Raw genomic sequence first — 23,139 nt, 5'->3', positions numbered from 1 at the left:
ATTGACATTTCGTTTATTCGGATCCCGCAAATATGCTGTTGCTATTAAATCATATTTCGTTTACACGACGAAACCTTTTAAATAAAGACCGTAACCGGAAGCACGTGGTCACACACACGTTTCGCCATTTTCCTGTGTGGAGTCCATGCGAGGAGGGCGTGTGGAAGATGTCTCAAAGGAAGGATGTCGGTTGCAGCCCTTTCTCTTCGTTTAAATGCCATTTTAATGCGAGCATTTGTATTAGTGATACCGGTAAATATGAATTCATTCAGTATGCATGCGGAACACAGATTTGATACTATTCCGTTAAATTAAGCGCCACCTTGCCGGACTTGCCGAGTAGGCCCCAGCAGGAGCGTTGACAGAATCCGTTGCCATCTTCGGCGACAGGGCATATAGCGATTGTTTTAGCAATTGCAATTTGTTGTCTTGTAATGGAACAATGCCTGACTATTCTCATTTTTGATATTTGTGATGTTCGTACGAAAAAAAATTATTTAAATTTTATGTCCTGGATTATCTGTTATTAAAAACAGTTAGTAGGAATGTGTGCTTGCCTGAGGCAGAATGTGAACAAGACCTTGCTGCTCTCAATGATGACAAAGATGACGAGTCTGACATGTTTCTCTCTGCCTATCATGTCAGTTCTTGGTGTGGTAGTTTTGAGAGAAATGCGTTCGAGATGACACTTGAGGCATTTGTCTGAGAGATTCCAAATGACGGCATTGGCTAAGGTTAACATGATTTCTTTCACTTAAACTTTGAACGATTTGTAGGTCTCGACTTCAGGTTGTCCACATGGGGTGTCACAATGCATGCAAAAGTCTTTGTTTGCTGGCACATTTTTTATTCAGTCGACTTGAATGTCACAGATCTGTTTAAAATTACCTGGTAAAAATAGATTTGATATTTGGAGCCTGGATGGTATGTGCAAAAGCAGCATTCATGAAGTCTCCAGTCTGATGGTGCTAAACAATGAACTGGGATAGAACTGGTCTTGAGCGTCCCATGCTTGAAAGAGGCAACGAACGGGATTGGGCAGTCAGGCTCGTTTACTTTGTTGATGCATTCCATTTTGCAAAGATTCATGATGCTTGGTTAAATCTTCCGCTACCACTGATCATGTTGGTTAGATGAGTTATAAGACTGTGCAGGGATGGGTTAATTATATTCAGTGACAAAATTCAACAATGCACATGTTTGTATGTCCTTTAGGGGGGCACATGTCTAAGTAGCAGTTCAAACAAGATTTTCGATGATGACAAAGATGACGAGTCTGATGCGCTTCTTGCTGTTGACCATTCCAGTTTTTGGTTTGGGAAAATGGAAAGATCTGCTTTCAAGATGACAATCGAGGCATTTGTCTGAGAAATCCTCAGTTTGTACAGGGCATGATTGCAAAATTATTACTTTGTAACAATTGTTCCCTAAGTCCATGAGCTTTAAGAATATTGGCTTCGCATGTCCACTTGGCAACAGTGGTGAAGAAACTTGGCCTTGATCATGGTTACTTGCTTTAGCCTAGACTGACATTTAGTCCCAGAAATAAAATCCTAAATTTCAGGGGCAAACCAAATCTGCAAGCTGATTTGTTGGAATTTGTCAACAGTCATGTTTACATGCCATTCAAGTACAACAGCATAAGTCTGTTCTAATTTGGAAGGATCTGCTTAATGTAAACCTGAAAGGTGACGTTTCCTCTTCATAAAGTCTAAACCCAGTATATTGTGTAATTGGGAGCTCCCACAGATGGCATTTAGACAAGGGACAGGGGTCTAGAGGCTAGTTGGGGTCACCCACATCCGCTTTAAACACTAGCGGACAGAACATGACTCCTTTTTCAAATTTAGGGACACAGTCCAGCTTTAGCTCTTAAGTCACAAGCAATTCCACTTTGTGTTTGTCTAGTAATCAATTGTAATGTAAATCACCAGTTGGAGGATTTCTGATTGTAGTTGTACCCTCTTTTAAATGTTTCCTTTGTTTCAGGTGGAGGCTTACCTAGCTCGGCAGTGAACATCTATGCAGTGGTGAGTACTTCTGGTCAGCTTGATGTGTGTTGCATGTGAATATAAATAAGGCATACTGATTTAAAAGGCAACATGGTCAATGTTAAGTTTCCAATTTCAAACCAAACCGGTTGCCTGAGTGGTTGCATAATCTTTGACATGCAATGATGGTTTAACTGAAGTCTCTGAATGTTTATGATCGACTTTTACCGGATTCTGAGCATGTCTATGTCATTAGTGATACAAATTGATGCCTGCTGGTGTCGCTTTGTCTAATGTTAAGGGTATGGCGAGGGTTAGAATGTTAGAATAGTGTTTTCACTATCTCTGCTAGTAAATGTTTTGGGTTAATTTGCATCCCTGCTTGTGCTTATAGAAATAAAGTAGAATTGTCTATTCCTATTTGTGTATAAACCTACAGTTTAACAGCGGGATAGTGTTTTTGCTCATGTAGCATATATTTTGATAACTTTCTTTCAGCTCAAAGATGACACCACACTGACCCTGTTAGTAACAACCTGAAACTGTCTTGAAAGAGCAAGCTGAGAGGTAAATTGAACACATGCTTGATATTTTTTAATGGTTGTTGGATAGAGATTAACATAATCAATGCATAAAGACTTCTTGCATCCTATTTGTTCCCAAATAGTCATTATGGAACACAGTAGCCTGTGAAGATGCATGTATACTCAGTATACATGAACTTGATTAGTGAAGTACTTATTTGTTTTATAAGTGACAATGTTTTATATATTTTTTATTGGGTATTAAATATGCCATTAAGAATTTATAATTTGGTTTTAAAGTTAAAATTCATTCAAATAGTCATCAAACTTGCTTCTTGATGATGCCAAAAATCCAGAAAAGGACCAATAGTTTACACTTGGAGTGATGTTCCCAAAGTTGACAGGGCTAATTGACAAGGTGCCTATTGCTTCATGATAAACTGATAACAGCTACAGATGTTGGGAACTTAGACCGTGGTTGGCCTTTAAGCACATGCAGTGATGCGCTAACTGAAGTCTCGGATTCATTATGATCGACACTTTACCGGATTCTGAGCATGTGAAAATCTTCATCTGTTAGTATCACATACACACCATTTGGTAGAAAACTTTCAGTAAAGCTGACGTGTTTATTCCATTTCACAATGGCATATTTTTCATTGCAGGTCATGTAATTATATGGCATTGACATCAACTGCTTGTCAAGTTGTCAGTAGGTAAGTGCTTTGGTGTTATCTTTACATAAAAAAAAAAATCAAGTTTAACATTTCATCGTAAATACATCAGTTTCCCAGTATCAAGGGTAGATAATAAAGTATAAAAAAATTGTTGACAGGGACTTGCAACTGCATATGTTTCAACCTTATAACATCTTCTTCTTTTTTAAAAAGAAGCCAGAAATGCAACTTTTAAAGGGGGTGGGGGATACTTTTCATGGACAAACTGACAGTGGTTAATGCCAACTTACATCCAAATTGTCATGAGGAACACGAGACATGCAATGATGGTTTAACTGAAGTCTCTGATTCATTGTGATCGACATTTACCGGATTCTGAGCATGTCTATTGTACCTACAACTCCTTGCCATAACCCAAATGTTAAACATGAGAGATTGAGGGGTTCCCCGATTAAAATACCAGATGAGCAGACAATGTATCTATCCTCACCTGTAACAAGTTTGTTCTATTCAGACAGTTCAAGTGCACATGCAGAGGAAAATGGACGACACTTCCTAGAAGTACTTACTCGGGACCACCAGGAGGAAAGTCTTGCAACAAGAGCAGACATCCTGTCAGGAATTTTAACATGTAAGTATGGTATATGTAGCTCATTTAACATGTCTATTAAATAAACTGTTGGAAGAAAATCAAATTACCCAGATACATGCAATGACGTCAATATTATCCAGAGACAGATCTTGTGCAGCCTGACACGTGTCCTTGTTCTGCATGAGCATTGAGCTCGGGCATGTAGGCCGCAAGACAAAAGTCGATGACAGCCTTTATAGTGTGAGCTTCTGAGCATGTCTACCGATGTTTGGGTGTATTCTGGTTAACTGGTCTCTTATTAGGCATCTGTTCTGTTTTATTCCAGTGTTGTGCCTTGAACGATTGCTGTCCAGTGAAAACATGTAAGCATCCTTCGTTACTGCATGGTTGTCTTTGTGTTCCACTTTGAATACACTGTTGCATGGATTTATCTGGACCTGCCGACTTATGTTCTGATGTAAGAATCGACTAACAGGACTGGGTGGTCAGGCTCGCTGACTTGGTTGATGCATCATGTCATCATATCCCAATTGCGTGGATCGATGCTCATGATGTCAATCACTGGATTGTCTGGTCCAGACTTGCTTATTTACAGACCTCCGTCATATAGCTGGAATATTGTTGAGTGCGGCGTTACACAACAAATAAAACAAAATACTGTCTTGCACTTCAATCATGATATTACCAATAGACCAGATGTTGTCATGTTCAAATTTAGGGTTTGAAATAATAAAATGCTTCTGAATTTTAGAATATATGAAGTATTTTGAGAAATTTGTTTTCCCGATTAGGCTGACAAGGTCGCTTAGTTTGGAATCCTACATACATGCCCATGCTTCAGGAAGAGCTAACGGAAATAGATTGAGATGGTCAGTTTCATCTGGCTGGTGGTGTCGGTGTATCCTGATGGAGTAAATCATTGCTTATGCTGTTGAGCACTTGTTTGTGTGAAACTATTTAATTGTCACTGATGAATCAACTGGAATTAACTAGCTTAACACTTACTGGATCCACTGAGCATAGCTTGATCTGACAGTTCCTGATACCTTGCCACATGCAGTGATGAGAAACATGTACGAGAACCCCAGTGGTCTGTAGTGGATCGTTGTTCTGCTTATTGCATTGAGCTAGGATTTCACAACAGCAACCCTGGGTTCATTGAAGATTTCAGTTAATGTGAGCTATAGATCTGAGCATGTTTTTGTTTAGAATTAAGCTGGAATATTATGGAGGAAGTTTATGATGGCAGATATCTGACTTTCAGGCATAGGAGAGGTGTGATGTCTGTCCTGCAGAACTGATGCTACCTTTGTTACAGAAGGTAGAAACTGAAAAAGGTAAATATGATGTTAAAATTGTCCGTGTGTCAGCTGTGTTCAAAATTTCAGAATTGTAATAACATAACGCTGGACCAGTATGTCTTGATCTGTGTTAGTTGCACATTTTCTCCTAAACTACTGAAGTTAAATTCAGTTTGGGGATGACGCCTGATGACTCTTGTGTTTTAAACAAAAGAGGACTTAAATATTAAGCTACATAAATCCACAAAGAATCTTCCATGCCATGATGTGAGCATTGTCTGACATGGATGTAGCCAGCAGGTCATCCTGGTGTTCTGCTTTCGGGCATTGAGCTAAGGGGCACCTGCTCGGCAGCGTCTTGAATGAGGGTATGAAGCTGACATGTTGGCTGTCATACAGTTGAGCATCTGAGCATGGAAGACCCTACCGACCATTGTTCATTATGTAAAGTATAGCGTACATGTTTTATTTTATTTTTCTCAGGCAGAGGTTTAATGCTGTGGGTGAAGTTCACAGAACAGGAAAAGGTAGGTCTTTGTGATGGAGCTGCTCTCTGCAGAGGTTTAATACGCCTGTAGCATTATCAGTATGCCAACAATATCAAGCTGGGGACAGAATGGGTTCCACGGGGAACCAGTGATAGATATTTGTATTGACGGAATCTGATATATACTACTAAAAGGTGGAATCTGGTGGTCTTTACCCTAACTGCTAATAAGTTACTCTGGGGGCAAGTAGAAATTTGGGTGTTTCAGAGCATGTCATCACATTCTCACTATCCAGGCTAGTGTTTCACTTATTTTTAATGTCTACCGATAGTAAACATTGGGACAATTGACAGAATGCAAGGATGATACGTTTTTCCCTGATCCTGATGAAGGTTCATGTATTAGCTGCTGAGCATTCTGATATCATTCTCCTCTGTAAACAAATGGAGCTACGACATTCCATTATGAAGAAATGACGGTGTTATAAGTATGGTGTCTGTTAGTGTTAATATTCCTGTGAGGCTGAGGAAAGTTTCCTTGTTTTGAGGTCATTGATTGGTGCTCCCGATAGCAAGGTGTCTGGGGTACTGCACGGGCGTGAGTGGCCCAGTCTAAGGCACCACGATTCGCTGTGCAGAGTTGCATCCCTTGGGCACACCAGAAACCTGATTGTGGGTACGAATCCCAGTTCGCCCCTATTGTTTCTAGGTTTGTCAGCACCATACCCGTGCTCGTGGGTTTCACCGAAGTGGTAAAGCTCTGAGAATATGTCTTCAGCAACTCATGCTTGCCATAAAAGGCGACTATGCTTGTCGTAAGAGGCAACGAACGGGATCGGGTGGTCAGAATCGTATCCCAATTGCGTGAAGCGATGCTCATGTCAATCACTGGATTGTCTGGTCCAGACTCCATTATTTACAGACCACCATGATATAGCTGGAATATTGTTGCATGCAGCGTTGAACAGCAAATAAACAAGTCTTGTAAGCTTCCCGTTTTCACTTATAACTTTCCCCAAGAAGCTAAGTGTACAAAATTTGTATGTTTCAGGTAACCTTGACCAACACCAGCAGCAGTCTACACGGTAAGTTATTTTAAGAGTTTAAAATGGAAGTTGTGGATGACTTGCAGGGTATATTCTTGTCCAAAGCACATTCATGATGATACTTTGTGCAGGCTAGAGTTTCGGACAATGATTTAATTCATTGAATGAGGCTAATGCATATCTGAAATGTGCTATGACTGAAGAACTTGTAAAACATTACTTATTGATATTTGAACGTACTTTACTGTGAGCTGAACTTCACGTAAGTTAAAGTGGTTTCAAACAGGCTTAAAACTTAACTGCTTGTTAGCTGGATCACATAGAACATTTAAAATTAAATGAGTAAATGGCCAAGCATACATCGTGACGTGTCCTGACGAGAGACATGCAGGCTAGTGTTTCAGACTTGTGTGACGGCTGAGTGAGGCAAGTGGATTCATGAATTGTCCACTTGAAATACCTAGTACACATGGGCATGTATTTAGGGAGCATTTATGGTATCTATTTTTCCCCAAAATTGCCTTAACCAGCATTATATGTTAGTGTTTTCTTTTCAGGATCTGCAATTCTATCAGTGGCTGTAGTCTTTCCTTTGAACCTGCTCGTTTGGTACCCAAGGTATTTAAAGACTGTACATGTTCTGATAATGAGGCATTCATGATGATACTTTGTGCAGGCTAGAGTTTCGGACAATGATTGAATTCATTGAATGAGGTTAATGCATATCTGAAATGTCTCAAATTTCATATTTCTTCTCTCAACATGCTTAATATTACTTTTTGTCTCGGCATCTAATGCTTGAAAACATTTAACTTGGTCTGTTGTAAAAGCATGAAGTTGTCATAATACTTTTCACCAAGTTAAGAAAATGTGAAATATGCATTTCAAGAAACCTAAGTTTTCATTTTGTTATTGCTTACGGTAGGCATGATATTTTCTGGTAATAAAACAACTTTTCTCTGGTAATTTGAAGTAACGAAACTCCTTTTTCTTTTTTCTTGCAGGTTTCTAAATGGAACTTCCCTGAGCCCACTCTCCCAGATGCATGGGAAGTGTTGGCTGCATGCTGTGGTATGACACTGACTGACAATAAATCAATGAAGTTACAATATTGTTGTCATTTGTTGGTTGACCTGAAGTCCAATCTGAATCCCTTGGGTAATGGGTGGCCCATTGTTCTGTGCCAGTTTTCTTTTAACCGGATTAGGCTCTTTGGTCTGTCACACTGGAGTATTTCACTCCAGGGCTTTAAAAAAAAGAATTGGTTCTCAGGCAATTGCTCTTGAAAATATACTGCTATCAGGCAGTGTTTTTTTGTGTTTTTTTTCTGTTTTGGTTGTTCAAGCTAGTATGTAACAATTTGGTTTACAATAATTTTGGCGAAATCATTGTAGTATTTAACTGTCCGGGTGGTGTGTTCCAGACACAAAATATTAAGGTTTTTTTAAATGGAAATAAAACGAAACATGCTGTTGACTTTGATGCAGATGGAGCCTAAGAACAAAGACTTTCTTTATTTAGCTCAGTATGTCATTATCCCCTTTCACGAAGTGGGGCGCGGGATATTGGAACGGAGTTCATCCGTCCGTCCGCTTTGCAATGAGGACAAATTTTCTCAAAAGCTATTCAAGTTGGAGGAATGAAATTTTGCATACTGATGTTATTGGTCAGGACCTCAAATGAGTTCGAAAATTAGTGTCTCGCATTCACATTATCTGGCCCTGTCTCCACCCCTGGAGACTTAAGCTCTGGGTCATAACTTTGTAACAGTTGAGATCCCTCCCCCCAAATATATAACCTTATATATACAATTGCTGGGCATAAAGAGACAAACACTCATGATATAAGAATATAGTCTGGGGTCTTGTCACACCCCTAGGGATTAAGTTCTTGGAAACAGTTGAGACCCCCCCCCCCCCCCCCCCCCCCACACACACACCCTATTGCCATATGCATGTGTAAATGTAATTGCTTAGTATAACAAGACAAATACACATGCTACCGGCCCTAAATAAGGATTTAGAATCTTGACCATAACATGCAAACCAATATTAACTCCCCCCCAACCTATCATAGATACATTGTATACATTTGTTATGAAGAGAATAATACATTTATGCCAATAGGATTCGGCCTGGGGTCCAGCCTTGCCTCTGAAAAACAGATCATGGATCATAACATGGCAGCGGTTCAGATCTTTATGCTACATTTGTGTCTAGTGAAGTACACGTACATATGTCAGATTTGCCATCCACCCCTAAAATGGCCATTTTTAAATGCTGACAAGTCAAAATTACGAAATATATGCAGTATTATATACATGTACAATGCAAATGTAAATTTTGTCATGATTGCGTAAATATCAAGGTGAGCGATACAGGCCCTTTGGGCCTCTTGTTATTAGAGTTATGGCCCTTGCCTCGTGTTTTTCAACTTGATGCATGTGTATGCAATGGGGACAAGTTTTCTCAGAAACTACTGAAGTTACACGCCGCTTTTAACATTATTACAGTTATATCACGGCTTAATGTGGGAGGAAAGCCCGAAGTGATGCAGGTCTCAGATGTTGACCACTTCGGTGAAACTATCGTAGGGATCAATATGTTAGAAATATGAATCAATTGTTGTACATTGATATAACTGTGCTGTATATAAATGGTGTTGACAAACTGTAAATGAAGATAAATTTTGTATAGTGTAACAAAGTAGGGAGCGTAGAATCAAGTACTTTTAGTGCAGGTGCACGGGTAGAATAGACATACTATAGTATTAATTATGTAATTGCTTTGGAGCTAGCTGGAGTCCCGGAATGACCGGCCGACGACACGACAAAGTCAGCGGCTAGGGATATCCAGCCAGCTCAGTCCGGCGGAGTTCGGCTTGGTACGCGGAATAAAGCAGAGAAAATACATCCCCTGTGTTATCGTAATTCCAACTGTACGATAAATCCCACGAGTACGGTTATGGTGCTGACAAACCTAGAAACATAATCAGGGCGAACCGGGATTCGAACCCCCAATCATAAGTTTCTGGCGTGCCCAAGGGACGCAACTCTGCACAGCGGATCGCGGCGCCTTAGACGACTGGGCCACCCCAGTCCCCGTAAGTAATTGGACCTGGTCCACACAGTTATATGGTTCTTGGCATACGGAACAGTTCAGTGTACAGACACGCGAGGGCAGTAGTCATAAGATGTTCATAATGAGTGGGGCCCTGTTCCACATGGCGAGTACAGGGTTATACCTGCTGTAAGTCTGTTCAACTATGGGAGTTAACTTACGATCGTCATTTTGTATAGGTTGTTTGAACCTTTAATGCTGCTTCATTCCAAGGTAAACACAATGGTGATTTGTTAGGGGAATTGTCTTCTGAACCCATGTTTGTTGTAAGAGGCAAATGGAGGTCAGGCTGCATGACGGGGTCTATGCATGTCATCATACCCCAATTGCATAGATTGATGCTCATGTCAATCACTCGATTGTTTGGTCCAGATTCGATTATTTACAGACGGCCATCATATGACTGGGATATTGCCGAGTTCAACAAACAATGATCCACAGAAAAGCAACTTAAATTGATCAGGTGGTCAGACTATCAGTTGATAGATTGCCTGTGAGGTGAGGTGAAATTGGGTTTAACGTCGCGTCCAAGATTATTGCACTTATATAGCGACGTGCATGCGTGTGTGTGTGTGTGTGTGTGTGTGGCTGCTTGTACTAGTCCGGACTGATGCCGATTTAAAGTGCTAGCCCACTGAGATACAATGCCGCAGTTTAGCATGAATACCCCACTCAGCCACAGTATACTGACTCCGAGCCGACCAGTCCTTGTTTTAGCCCCTTAATGCCGAGCGCCAGACAGGGTAACAACAAGTACCATCTTTTAACGTCTTTTGGTATGACGCGGCCGGGGATCGAACCCCGGACCTTCCGCTCTCCGGGCGGACGCTCTACCACTAGACAACGGAGGCGGTCGATTGCCTGTGACTGGGATATTTCATCACAGTTGTCTATTTACGGTCTTACTCAAGTGCAACAAACTTCCGGGGATCTGTATTTATTCTGATGCAAAATGCCCTTGAAGGATACACAACACCAATTATTGGCACTTAAAGTAGTTTATTTGAAAATTATGCAAAACAATATAGAAAATAGTTTTATGTAGATATTAGAGAAAAGGAGATTCATAAAGTGAAACATGAAATTATCAGGCAGTAACAGCAAAGGTAATTTGAAATTGAACACTTCTTGAAAAGTTTCAAGATCTTTGTGCGGGTGAATGGGGCTTTATCTGTACACATGAGTCCGTGTAAGAATAAGAGTATTGGAAAGGACAAGTCTTTAATATAATTTTCCCTTATTTTTCTTGAATAATGTCATGAGTTTCAATGTCATGAAATACTGACCTTACAGTAAGATTTACAGTGCAACAGTAAGTTGGCATTTCTATATTGATTGGAAATAAGTGAGAAAAGAATACAGTGCAGCTACTACTAAGTAGATGTAAACAGTGATTAATACAAAACCTTGTGAATATAGATAATGATTGTGGAAACATGCCAGTACACGAATACGGTGATAATATCTACATTGCCAGACGGGAAACAAAAACTGTCAGGCAAACATACATTTTCATTTGAAAGTGATGACAAGATGACCAATTGTTTTCAATTTCTTAAATTTGCAGTAACTGCTCTACAGATTATTTTAATGGTGAACACAAAATTATATATTTTTTAACAATCTTTTACAAGCATTGTGATATGAAAAGATGACGTGAAAGAGCAATATCTGAATTGGTAAGTCATTGGGTTACTTCCCCTCCAATTCTAGCCGACTTGAATGGTTACAGAATGTTTGAAAGTTGATTTAAAGTTAGTAAAATTCCAAAATCAAGTATGAAGAAAATATACTTTAGCTGCCAAAGTTCCTATTTTTTTTTATAACCTCCAAGGTTGTGACCTAAAAAACCCATTGATAAACCCTTAATATCGTCATGGATAATTCATTGTTTTGTCCAAGGATTCCTATGAATATCAACAAACATTTTTCAAAAATTATGTTCTTGAGGAAATTGTTTTTGAAAACAAAACAAAAAGTTAAACAGCGCCTCTTTTGACAATAAAAATCCAATGAACAAATCATTATTTTTGTTGAGCCATAAATTCTTTTACAAAACACATTTGGGTACGAAACATTAACTTTTGTATACCAATCTGGAAAGCAGTATTTCCTGAGACAAGCGATGGTATTATTTCCCATATCAACAACCTTCAGCTGGAACGTTAAAACTGACGGGAATGTTATCTTGCGACATGACCAAAAGCCAATGTAGCTGACCCCTTCATTGGTGACCTGTCTATGAGGCCCCCATCTCCAGCTGCACCTGTTTAGGGCTGGCCTTTTTTCCCTGCGCATAGAATCTGGAAGAGAATGGGATGAGTGATAGGAAGCAACATGGTATTAGCTCGTGCCAAGTTGTCAGTTTAAATGTCACAACCATGATTACCCAGCCTACTGTCAACCAGGTAATTCACATCCAGACCCAACTCCTCTTACTCGCACAACCAGGTAATTCACATCCAGACCCAACTCCTCTGACTCGCACAACCAGGTAATTCACATCCAGACCCAACTCCTCTGACTTGCACAACCAGGTAATTCACATCCAGACCCAACTCCACTGACTCGCACAACCAGGTAATTCACATCCAGACCCAACTCCTCTGACTCGCACAACCAGGTAATTCACATCCAGACCCAACTCCTCTGACTCGCACAACCAGGTAATTCACATCCAGACCCAACTCCACTGACTCGCACAACCAGGTAATTCACATCCAGACCCAACTCCTCTGACTCGCACAACCAGGTAATTCACATCCAGACCCAACTCCTCTGACTCGCACAACCAGGTAATTCACATCCAGACCCAACTTCACTGACTCGCACAACCAGGTATCTGACAACCAGATGATTCACATGACTGCTTTCACAACCAGGTAATTCACGTCTGATAAAAGAGGGTAATTCACCCGACTCCCACAACCAGGAAATTCACCTGACTCTCACAACCAGGTCACTCGTGTGACGGGCACAAACAGGTAAGTCACCTGACTGGCACAACCAGGTAACTCACCCGACTCTCACAACCAGGTAACTCACCCGACTCTCACAACCAGGTAACTCACCTGACAGCCTCGGCGTTCTCGTACGCCTCCTCCTCGCTGCTGTTTTCGTGTTGTGGAGGTGGGGGTGGAGGACGCTTGGTCTTACGCCTGTTCTTCTGGAACCTCTGAGTGAAGGTCCTCTCACTTCGCATCTTTGGAGCCGGTATGTCGAACTGTAACAGGAAAATGTAAACGTGTTTCAAAATCGGTCTCTGGATCCTAGCCCACACACCTATCAAACCTCATGGAGGTCTAATACCTTCCACACTGTTGACTTAATATACTACTCAAAACAGGTTAAGGACCATGTTGTAGTTGGGTCAATAGTGTACGATACCTATTAACATAAGGTCATGTATAAAATGTAAAACATGGATGTGGTAACTATACAATGACACGCATCAATAAACCTACCTAGTTGCTTCACTCCCCATTGCTCGCTGACTTGGTTGAAGCATGTCATCGTATCCCAATTTCGTGGATCGATGCTCATGATATCAATCACTGGATTGTCTGGTCCAGACTCGGTTATTTACAGACCGCCGTCATATAGCTGGAATATTGCTGAGTGCGGCGTAAACCAACCAACCAACCAAAAGAAATTAAAGACCATGACAGATTAACTATAGTGAGATGGAAGAATCGAGTGGTCCTTCAATTCCTTTGACTAGTATACGCTGGATATTGCCAACTGCTGGGTTAAACGGCATTCGATTAATCACATCACTGTCTAAACTCTCCACCTGAGCAGCCAATCCACCGCATGAGCTACTGTGAAATCTTACCCGCACTTCATAGATGTCGTCTTCGTTTGACGTTTCTGGTCGGGGAGCGTTGCTCGCGCCGTTATTCCTCTTCTCCACATCCTCGTCCTCGTCCTCGTCCTCAACATTCTCGTCCTTCACTTCAGCCGCGGCGGCATTTACCTCTGCAACACAGTGATTAAGTGTGTGGGTGAGGCGAGTTTTGACTTTCATTATGCAGTATTCCGTCTATATTACGGCTTCAAACATAAAATTTGAAACCGTGTGCCGAATCGACCCTGCGATATCCAGGCGTGACGAGAGAAGGGTATATCTACACGGCTCTACCGTGTTTGGCCTGACCGGTATCCTCTCAAAATTTTAATCAGTCTGTTTCGTTTCCTTCAATATGGACAAGCCTATCTAATATCACAGCTGAATCAATAGACTAAGATCTAGTCTCTGAAATGAACAGATCGTACAGAAACAAAACAGTTGTTAAATTATCTTAATAAAAATATAATAAAAAAGGAGCCCAGAGACTCTCTTCATTTTCAGATACTGCAGTAATACAGACTTGCCAAACATTATAGACTTGCATGGGCTGTATTTGATAAATTTGTATCAGGGTCTGTAAGACAGACTAGTGAAAAAGGTAACAGTCATGTTCTCTCGTGCATCACTTCCTGAGCATCAGACACCAACACTTCTACATGTCAAAACTACTACAGACTGATACAACAAAGTACATTATCCCACTGCACGGGTAATCAATCCCCTGCCGGTTGGTTACCTTGATAATGGGTGAGGGACCGGTCATTTATTATAGGGGAGGGTGGGTCAGAGGGGTTTGATGCACTAATGTACTGAAAATAATTACCTTCCCCTAATGCTTGTCCTAATTTTTGATGATCCTCCCCATGGACGTGTACATTTTTTTTCAGGCCCCTCCCCGAAAGGACAAAAGGCAAAAGCACTAATTATATTATATTAGAATTTTTTTATTTTCTCATGACACCCCAAGTACGTGTATCATGTTTTACGACCCTCCTCCAGCGGCTGTCCTATTTGTAAGTGGCCATAACCATTTACGTATTCCATGTGCCACTGTGAGTGGTCTTCTGGAAATAAACATTGTTACAGGTCAGGTAATAGGTTATCTTCCTCGACAGCTTTACCCCCCTTCTTTTGGGGTGTGTCATTTCAGCAGCAGGGAACATCCGTTTTTTTAATTAAAATTCAGTGTAGAAATGTTGGCATGCTGAAGTTAGGGGAGACAACCGACGTAAAAGCCGCTAGCCCAATCTTGTCAATAGTAAAATAATTTCTTATACGTTAAACTCTGGTATTGTTTACGCAGAAAACAAATATCCTGGGACGGTATTTCATTCATTCATTCATTCTCGCGAGCACGGGTATGATACGAGATTCAAGCTTAATAGCATATCTATTAAAATCTATATCAAAAGTCACACAGGCGATATCAAAGCAAAGCGAAGAACATTTGACATACCACGGTGTACCAGTGTGGATGTTGGAAACCGTTAGCCATGACTATGTAGACTACACAAATGGGCCTCTAAGGCCGAGACACAGAGAAGAATGCCATTCAGTAATTTTGTGTTATTCAAAACGAAGTTAGCGAAACTATAGTGTTCGGCCATGACAACTTTGAGCGTGACAACTTTAATCCAGCGTCTAACAATAGGCATTTCGATAGTTGCAGTACTTAGATCATGTTTTGTGCAGACGGACCCAGGACAATAATTTGTGGATTTATAGTGTAGATAGATTCATTGTATACTTGCCCTTAAACCAGTGGCATATTCCAGTACGTACATTTATGAAGGTGACACGTTTACGCCACTGCATTGTTGCGCAACTATCAGGCGCGGACACACAGACGAGAGTAGAGACAGTGTTACACTGACGAAGCTAAACACACCCTCGATTATCCAGTGTATTAGATCTCCATTCTATTGCAATTCTATATACCTATACCTATTCGCCACAACAGCGAAATCAGTTCACTTCTTATACACAGTACAAAGTCTCGCCCATGAGATTTAAATCAACAACCAATCAGCATGCCTGTTCTGAACGCGAGTTCGGCATAGATATACATTCAAAATGGCGGCCTCGCCCGTGCCAAACCCATCGATATATTTAATCGAAACAGAAACTAATAAATGAACCTTTAGCCGGAAATGTGTCTAAAACAAGGAAAGGGGGGCCTTTTGCCACAAGACATTGTATAGTTGAATTTGAAAGGTAAGCAAAATTTGAATCGAGTACTGGCGATGTCGCCGCTACTGAAATTTGATTGGACAGCTATCTTTAGCGTCGCGTCGTTCGAACCAGATTGAAACAACGCGGCATGGTGGCGAGATGTGTCCGGGGTAGGAGATATAATAACACTAGCCAATCGAGGATGATTATACAGCATAGGGATACCTTCATCTTTAGATTCTTTTTCTGAAAAAGCGAGTGATGCAGTTAAAATAGTATGTAGCTTCAGCCATGTTTCAGTTCCATATAGCGACGATTTGCTGGAAGAGATTCCGTGTTACCTGTCTGTTGTAGACTCAATGAAGCATCATATTTTGAAGAATCCTTTTGTGTAGAGTCAACAGCACATGTATCATACAAATGTCTGCAGAAGGCCTAAATGATAAATGATACAAGTATCCTATGGTTACATTCGTGTCTGTAGGAGACTAAATTATACATGTATCCCATGGTTACACTAGTGTCTGCAGGAGACTAAATAATACATGTATCCCATGGTTACACACATGTCTGTAGGAGACTAAATGATACATGTGTCCCATGGTTACACACATGTCTGTAGGAGACTAAATGATACATGTATCCCATGGTTACACTCATGTCTGTAGGAGACTAAATGATACATGTATCCTATGGTTACACTCGTGTCTGCAGGAGACTAAATGATACATATATCCCATGGTTACACACATGTCTGTAGGAGACTAAATGATACATGTATCCTATGGTTACACTCATTTCTGTAGGAGACTAAATGATACATGTATCCCATGGTTACACTCATGTTTGTAGGAGACTAAATGATACATATATACCATGGTTACACACATGTCTGTAGGAGACTAAATGATACATGTATCCAATGGTTACACTCATGTCTGTAGGAGACTAAGTGGGACATGTATCTTACGGTCAGGTTATAACCCTCTATGTACCTGTATGACTAAATGGTTCAAGTGTCATGAAGTCACCCAATTTGACCAATTCCCAAAGTAATCAGTTCGATAAATTACAATTACCATCTTTCTTTAAAGACTGAAAGGGATAAAAGATGGTTGCACCTATGGACAGGCAGTGACGTCTGCTACCCACCTTCCACCTGGATCTCCTCCGAGTCCTGTAGAACATCCACGTTGAAGAACGTGGCGATGTGCCGAGGGTAGCGGAGGTCAAGGACGAATATAACTGCCCCCAGGACCAGGCACAGGATGCCTGTCAACAAAATCAACAATTACTTTTCGCGGACACCAGGTGTCTTCTCAGATTTTCAGTGATCCATTGATATAGTTTCCCTCACTATTTTGCCTTTTACGCCCAATGGAGTTTGTTTCGCAAATAATCGAGATTATGTTCTGGCGTTGACATTATATATATATTTTTTCAAATATTGATTCAGAGGTTTGCTAACGATGGCTTGTTCGATGCCTCTTGTTGTTGATCGTGAATGAGTGAGTGAGTAAAGTTTAATGTTAATATAATGTTTAATTATTCCAGCAACACAACCGGTAATGGGCTTCTCACTGTCGTAAATACAGATTCGAAAATTACATTGTGATAAATTCTGTTTCAGTGCAAAATATGAATACGTTAATATAATACACGTGTCAAAGATTTTCATAAATACTGATGTAAATTTTGCCTGAATACTGAGCCTTTATACAGTAGATTTAATTCACATACTACAGCACAAACAACAGAACATGGCATTATCGAAAGTACCTAAAGCGGGTAGACAAAATATTTGTTTCGTCTCACTGCTTAAAGGAAATCGTTTGGTACAAATATAGCTCTTCAAAATAGGACTACGAGAGAAGGGGCGTAATCAGGAAACACAATGCGAGGAAAACCACAAGATAGAAACCTGTTATCAAGCACAGCCAGAACGCCGAGCTGAAGGAGAACCTCATGATGTGCTCTGCTGAGAAGGGGATGACGAGTGGGTTGAAGTTCCTGACTGTTGCCCAGATAATGTTTCCCGACACCATGCAGATCCCTGTCAGAATCAGCATGTAGGCCCCATACCGCAGCAGAACGAAGAACAGGATGTTGGCTAGGACCCACAATGGAAACGCCGTCCTGTGAACACAAAGGGGAGATAACCGATTTGCGATTGTTGTTCTACGTTAACGCTTTGCGTGTTTAGAGACGAATGACTAAAGGGCTGATGTCTTTTTCTAATATACTTATGTTTTTACTTTTAACCCTCGCATTATCAAATCTATTTCAACAGCAAATGACCCCACTTACCATAGGAGTATATGGGTGTACCACCCGGCCTGTCTGTAGAACCGCCCCCAGCGGACACCCTCTCCGTCGAATGTGAAGTATTCTGCTATCCACAGAATTGGCAGAGGGAGCCCTCGGAACTGAGCCGCACGGTACTCCCTGGCGAACCTTCCCGCTGGTGACCAAACATACAGGCTCACGTTAAATGATGATACATGTTCAGATGAGTTAGATAGGTGTTCCTGACATACACCTGCAAATAGGGGATCTTCCTACTGACATATACCTGTAAATAGGTGATCTTTCTACTGACATACACGCGCAAATAGGGGATCCCCCTACTGTCATACACGTGCAAATAGGTGATCTTTCTACTGACATACACGTGCAAATAGGGGATCTTCCTACTGACATACACGTGCAAATAGGGGATCTTTCTACTGACATACACCTGCAAATAGGGGATCTTCCTACTGACATACACGTGCAAATAGGGGATCTTTCTACTGACATACACGTGCAAATACGGGATCTTTCTACTGACATACACGCGCAAATAGGGGATCTCCCTCCTGGCATACACGCGCAAATAGGGGATCTTTCTACTGACATACACGTGCAAATAGGGGATCTCCCTAATTGACATACACGCGCAAATAGGGGATCTTTCGACTGACATACACGTGCAAATAGGGGATCTTCCTACTGACATACACGTGCAAATAGGGGATCCTTCTACGGACACACACGTGCAAATCGAGAATCGGTCACCTGACATACACGTGCAAATAGGGGATCGACCTACTAACACACCTGCAAATAGGCGGTCAACCTACTTACATACACAGACACAGGAAGGTCCATCCACACAAAGACTAACGGGGCGGTGGGGCAGCCTAGTGTTTAAAGCGTTCGCTCGTCACACTGAAGACCCGGGTTCAATTCCCCACATGGGTACGATGCGTGAAGGCCATTTCTGGTTTCCCCCGCCGTGATATTGCTGGAATAGTTTTACAAGCAGCGTAAAACCATACTCACTCACACAGGCTGACGAACTTACCAAACGGCCCGAAGCCAAGGCGGCCCTGTCTCCACTCCCAGCTGAAGTGCTCGTTGTAGTTGATCGTCTCATTCAGCTGCATCTCCGGTTCTCCTGCATGGTAACATACAAGCCATGCGTGTGAGACACAACGTGATACGGGGCGCGGGTGGCCCAGTCGTCTAAGGCGCCGCGATTCGCTGTGCAGAGTTGTGTCCCTTGGGCACGCCAGAAACCTATGATTGTGGGTTCGAATCCCGGTTCGCCCCGATTACGTTTCTAGGTTTGTCAGCACCATACCCGTGCTCGTGGGTTTCACCGAAGTGGTAAACGTCTGAGACCTGCATCACTTCGGGCTTTCCTCCCACATTAAGCTGACACGCCGTGATATAACTGGAATACTGTTAAAAGCGGCGTTAAACACAACTCACTCACTCACTCACTCACAACGTGATACGTGAGTCTAAAAACAGTTGCACCTCCTTTACTCGAACACCGCTATGTATTGCGCTAGGCTTTAATATCGTGACTGGTCTTGTATCTTGTAACTACATCAAACTACGGTTATAACGAACTCAAAGGGACCACAAAGTTTAGTTCGTTGTAACTGTAGTTCGTTATAAGCAAAATATATACTGCTTATAGGCAAACGACCAGGACAAAAAAATAAGTTCGTTATATCCATCAGTTCATTATAACCGTGTTCGTCATAAACGTAGTTTACTGTATATGTGTAACTCGAAGTGCATATGATGGTCAGAGTTGACTGTCGCCAGCCTCCTCTCGCCAAACACTCCTCTCGTCTAACACTTTAATTACACGCTTACGTAAGCGCATGCTTTGGACACTACTCGATTCCTGACTAAGCTTATAACCACGATTAGAGTTATGAAGATTACATAACTCTAAATTGTAAAATGTAAACAATGCTATGAATATCATTCAAGAACATGAATTTTGTAAATTCGATTGTTCAATACACGGCTTAGACTTCTTATTTTTTTTGACGTATATCAAGTAAATTGAATCTATTCTTTAAAAGGTTGGAAAGAAACGAAACGAATACATGTGTATATCTATATCAAAATACAACTATATGGGTTTCCTATTAGTTCTGTTTTAAATATTTTTTAATATCAAACATGACTATATGCCGGTGTAAGCATTGTTAATTAAAGTTGGTTGGTTGGTTGGTTTGTTGTTTTACGCCGCACTCAGCAATATTCCAGCTATATGACGGCGGTCTGTAAATAATCGAGTCTGGACCAGACAATCCAGTGATTAATATCATGAGCATCTATCCACGAAGTTGCGATGGATGACATGCATCAACCAAGTCAGCGAGCCATCGACGTTGAACTTGACGTTAATTCCAATTTACCTCACGTCATCCTCGGTGGTTTTGACACAGTGAGGGTCGTTTGTTGGTAAACACAGCATACATCGTTTTACATCGTATACTCAGTGTCTTGTTTCTGTCTCACTCCTACCTTTCAGAGTTATGTTCACTCCGCGGAGACCTATGTGAAGTCCTATCTCAGCTACAATGTCCTTTCCCGACCCTGCCTTGTATTTGGTTTCAGTGTCACTAATGACGGATTCCTCCCAGGACATGGCGAAGTTACTCACTGTGTAGAGAATGAGAGCGTGAGTTAATAACGCCGCTTCAGGCAGTATTTTTATTACATCAAAGCGTGGCAATTTAGTAAGGAGGAAGGTCATGCACCCCGAATTTGGTGTTGACATGTCCGGATCATAATTAGGTTGAACCTGGGATTCGAACCCGGGACAAGCGGATCCTGACACAACTAAAGGATGCAACTCTTCAGGAATTACGAGTGAATGTGATATTTATTTAAATGGACATCGAAAAACAACGTGTATGTAAATATTTGTCGCCGCCATCTTATACCTCGTTCACAGGTGTGTATATGTGTATACTCCGTTCGCATGCACAATATTTACTAACGTAAGTAATTTTACACATGTGTAACTTTACATACGTGCGTGTATGTAAATTTACTATGCGTTCACATGAAAAGCATCTAAGGTGTGTAAATAGAGTATGTAAATTGTGTAAGGCACACATATTCAGTCTGTTCACGACTTTCAACACAAAACAGGTTGTTTTCCAATCAAAGTTGAATGAGAAGAGAGTTACTTCACCGAAAGTTTTCGCGTGAAGCAACATGTGTTTGATCTAATTTGTACACAAAGTTTTGACTCCTTGAAACCCAAAGTAAAAACGCCGTCCGCTCAACTATGTATGTAAAAGTTGGCATCTGTTGACAATTTGTTTGGTGTTGGCAAGAGAACAGATATTACTTGGATCATCATCTTACGTTGACATAAACGTTCACATTGCAGCATATACACACAGGGCAAATTTACATTTACATTAGCACCTGCTCCAGAAATGCAAATTTGCTCCTGATGTAAATATACACACATGAGTAAACGCGTTCACATGACAAGTATACTCACGTATGTGTTTCTACACACATATGCACATGTACACACATATGTATAGAGGCACATGTAAACGGGGTATTAGAAAATAGAGAGGTCGTTAAGTATGCCCTTGGGGTCGGGAAAAACCGCGGGGGCTTCGCCCCCTTGGTTTTTCCCTCTCCCCAGGGCATGCTCTGTCTACCAAAACCGAGGGAAAGTGTTTTTCCAAGCTTATAAACCGAAAAAAGAAACTTAAAACAACATTTATCAACATTTTAATGTTTCGAACATACTTTCCATGAACCTTAGATAACGCGTGTAAAATATCTGTTGCTGGCGTACGGATTTTGAAAAGGACATTCTAAAAACCAGTGAGGCTTATCAACACCTCTGTAGCCTCGTTGTACACTCACTGGGCTACAGATATGAAGGTTGCGAGATCGATCCTCGGGAATATAAAGAAAACATTTGTCATTTGATTTTACATTCCATTACATGTTACAATCTGAACGGAAGTTATATTAATAAAATACCCATGACATTATATAATATAAATTCCCAGGGACATTACAACGTCCTTGTTTATGAGATTTAACCCGACTGGAAAGTAAAACCTCACAATAGGTTTTAATGCCTATAGAAAGAAGTCTCTTACTTAATAGCGATCCCAATGAATAGGTTTATAAATATACCTTGTAGCTGATGATGATGTTCCACAGATCTTGCCTACACAAATGATTGTGTGGTCATCAAAGTTCACATGCTTTTTTGCGCGAGTAATGCGGTAATGCATGGTCTCAAATATTATGTTTTCATGTGTCACGCACGCACGCACGCACGCACGCACGCACGCACGCACCCATGCGCAGAGTGTTATCTATACAACCATGTATACACGGGACACAGTTTACGGCAATGTAAGTTTACTGTCGAGGGACCCGTTCCCCTTAGCTATCTTAGCGCTATCGTAACTCCCATACTGAGACTTATGCTAGTATTAGAGCGGGCTTTCTTCAACGGGGCCCTGTCAGAATCAGTATCGGCACTATTGGAGAGAGAAGGGGAAAGGGGGAGAGAAATGGAGAGGGGGAGAAATAGAGAGAGAGAGAGAGAGAGGGAAAAATAAATGGAGGGAGAGACAGAAACGGAGAGAGCGGGGGAAATAGAGAAAGGAAGAGAGGTAGAAATGGAGAAGAAGAAATAGAGAGGGAGAAAAGGAGGGGGAGAAATGAATGGGGGCGATAGAAATGGAGAGGAAGAAAGAGAGAGGGAGAAATGGAGAGTGAGGGGAGAGATGGGAGAAATGGAGAGAGAGAGAGGAGGGGAGAGAAATAAAAGGGGGCGATAGAAATGAGGAAGAAAGAGAGGGAGAAATGGAGAGAGAGAAGGGGAGAGATAGAGAGGGAGAGATAGAAATGGAGAGGAAGAAAGAGAGATAGAAATGGAGAGGAAGAAAGAGGAAGAAATTGAGACAGAGAGAGGGGAGAGATAGAAAGGGAGAAATGGAGAGAGAGAGGGGGAGAGAAATGAAAGGGGGCGATAGAAATGGAGAGGGAGAAGTGGAGAGAGAGGGGGAGGGGAGAGATAGAGAGGGAGAAATGGAG

The 23,139-nt window shown here is 41.3% G+C and overlaps 2 protein-coding genes across 8 annotated transcripts in view; one reads left to right on the top strand and one right to left on the bottom strand.

Annotated features, from left to right (window-relative positions):
• The first annotated feature begins 100 nt into the window (after positions 1-100).
• On the top strand, positions 101-7,727 carry LOC125377991. 6 transcript variants are annotated; one of them, XR_007219960.1, is made up of 11 exons: positions 101-252; positions 1,990-2,030; positions 2,490-2,558; positions 3,181-3,231; positions 3,711-3,823; positions 4,110-4,146; positions 5,049-5,121; positions 5,569-5,612; positions 6,624-6,657; positions 7,176-7,236; positions 7,623-7,727. XR_007219960.1 is itself a non-coding variant. In XM_048392422.1 (11 exons), exons 4-11 carry the CDS (start codon positions 3,194-3,196, stop codon positions 7,693-7,695), a joined length of 462 nt encoding a protein of 153 aa, XP_048248379.1. In that variant the 5' UTR covers positions 101-252; positions 1,990-2,030; positions 2,490-2,558; positions 3,181-3,193; the 3' UTR covers positions 7,696-7,727. The 6 variants fall into 6 exon arrangements, 5 of the variants coding, with proteins under 5 accessions (XP_048248379.1, XP_048248383.1, XP_048248381.1 ...); XM_048392422.1 differs by having other exon boundaries at positions 5,060-5,121; XM_048392426.1 differs by having other exon boundaries at positions 3,707-3,823; positions 5,060-5,121.
• Positions 7,728-10,719: 2,992 nt separating this feature from the next.
• LOC124132808 (dual oxidase maturation factor 1-like) overlaps positions 10,720-23,139 on the bottom strand; it is a 26,188-nt gene continuing 13,768 nt past the window's right edge. Inside the window, exons 4-12 of one of the 2 annotated variants that reach the window (XM_046496946.2) lie at positions 20,575-20,712; positions 19,106-19,198; positions 18,067-18,220; positions 17,681-17,895; positions 16,912-17,031; positions 15,985-16,005; positions 13,573-13,715; positions 12,809-12,960; positions 10,720-12,040 (exon numbers count right to left, since the gene is read on the bottom strand). In XM_046496946.2, the coding sequence (XP_046352902.2) occupies positions 11,977-12,040; positions 12,809-12,960; positions 13,573-13,715; positions 15,985-16,005; positions 16,912-17,031; positions 17,681-17,895; positions 18,067-18,220; positions 19,106-19,198; positions 20,575-20,712 (1,100 nt within the window). In that variant the 3' untranslated portion in view covers positions 10,720-11,976. The remainder of the gene's footprint in view (positions 12,041-12,808; positions 12,961-13,572; positions 13,716-15,984; positions 16,006-16,911; positions 17,032-17,680; positions 17,896-18,066; positions 18,221-19,105; positions 19,199-20,574; positions 20,713-23,139) is intronic. The other variant, XM_046496947.2, reaches the window with a different exon arrangement.

Source organism: Haliotis rufescens, unplaced genomic scaffold, assembly GCF_023055435.1.
Source record: "Haliotis rufescens isolate VD_foot unplaced genomic scaffold, xgHalRufe1.0.p SCAF_11, whole genome shotgun sequence".
NCBI classification, from domain to species: Eukaryota; Metazoa; Mollusca; class Gastropoda; order Lepetellida; family Haliotidae; genus Haliotis; species Haliotis rufescens.
Note: the sequence above shows the minus strand (reverse complement) of the source record. Positions and strands in the feature narration are given on the sequence as shown.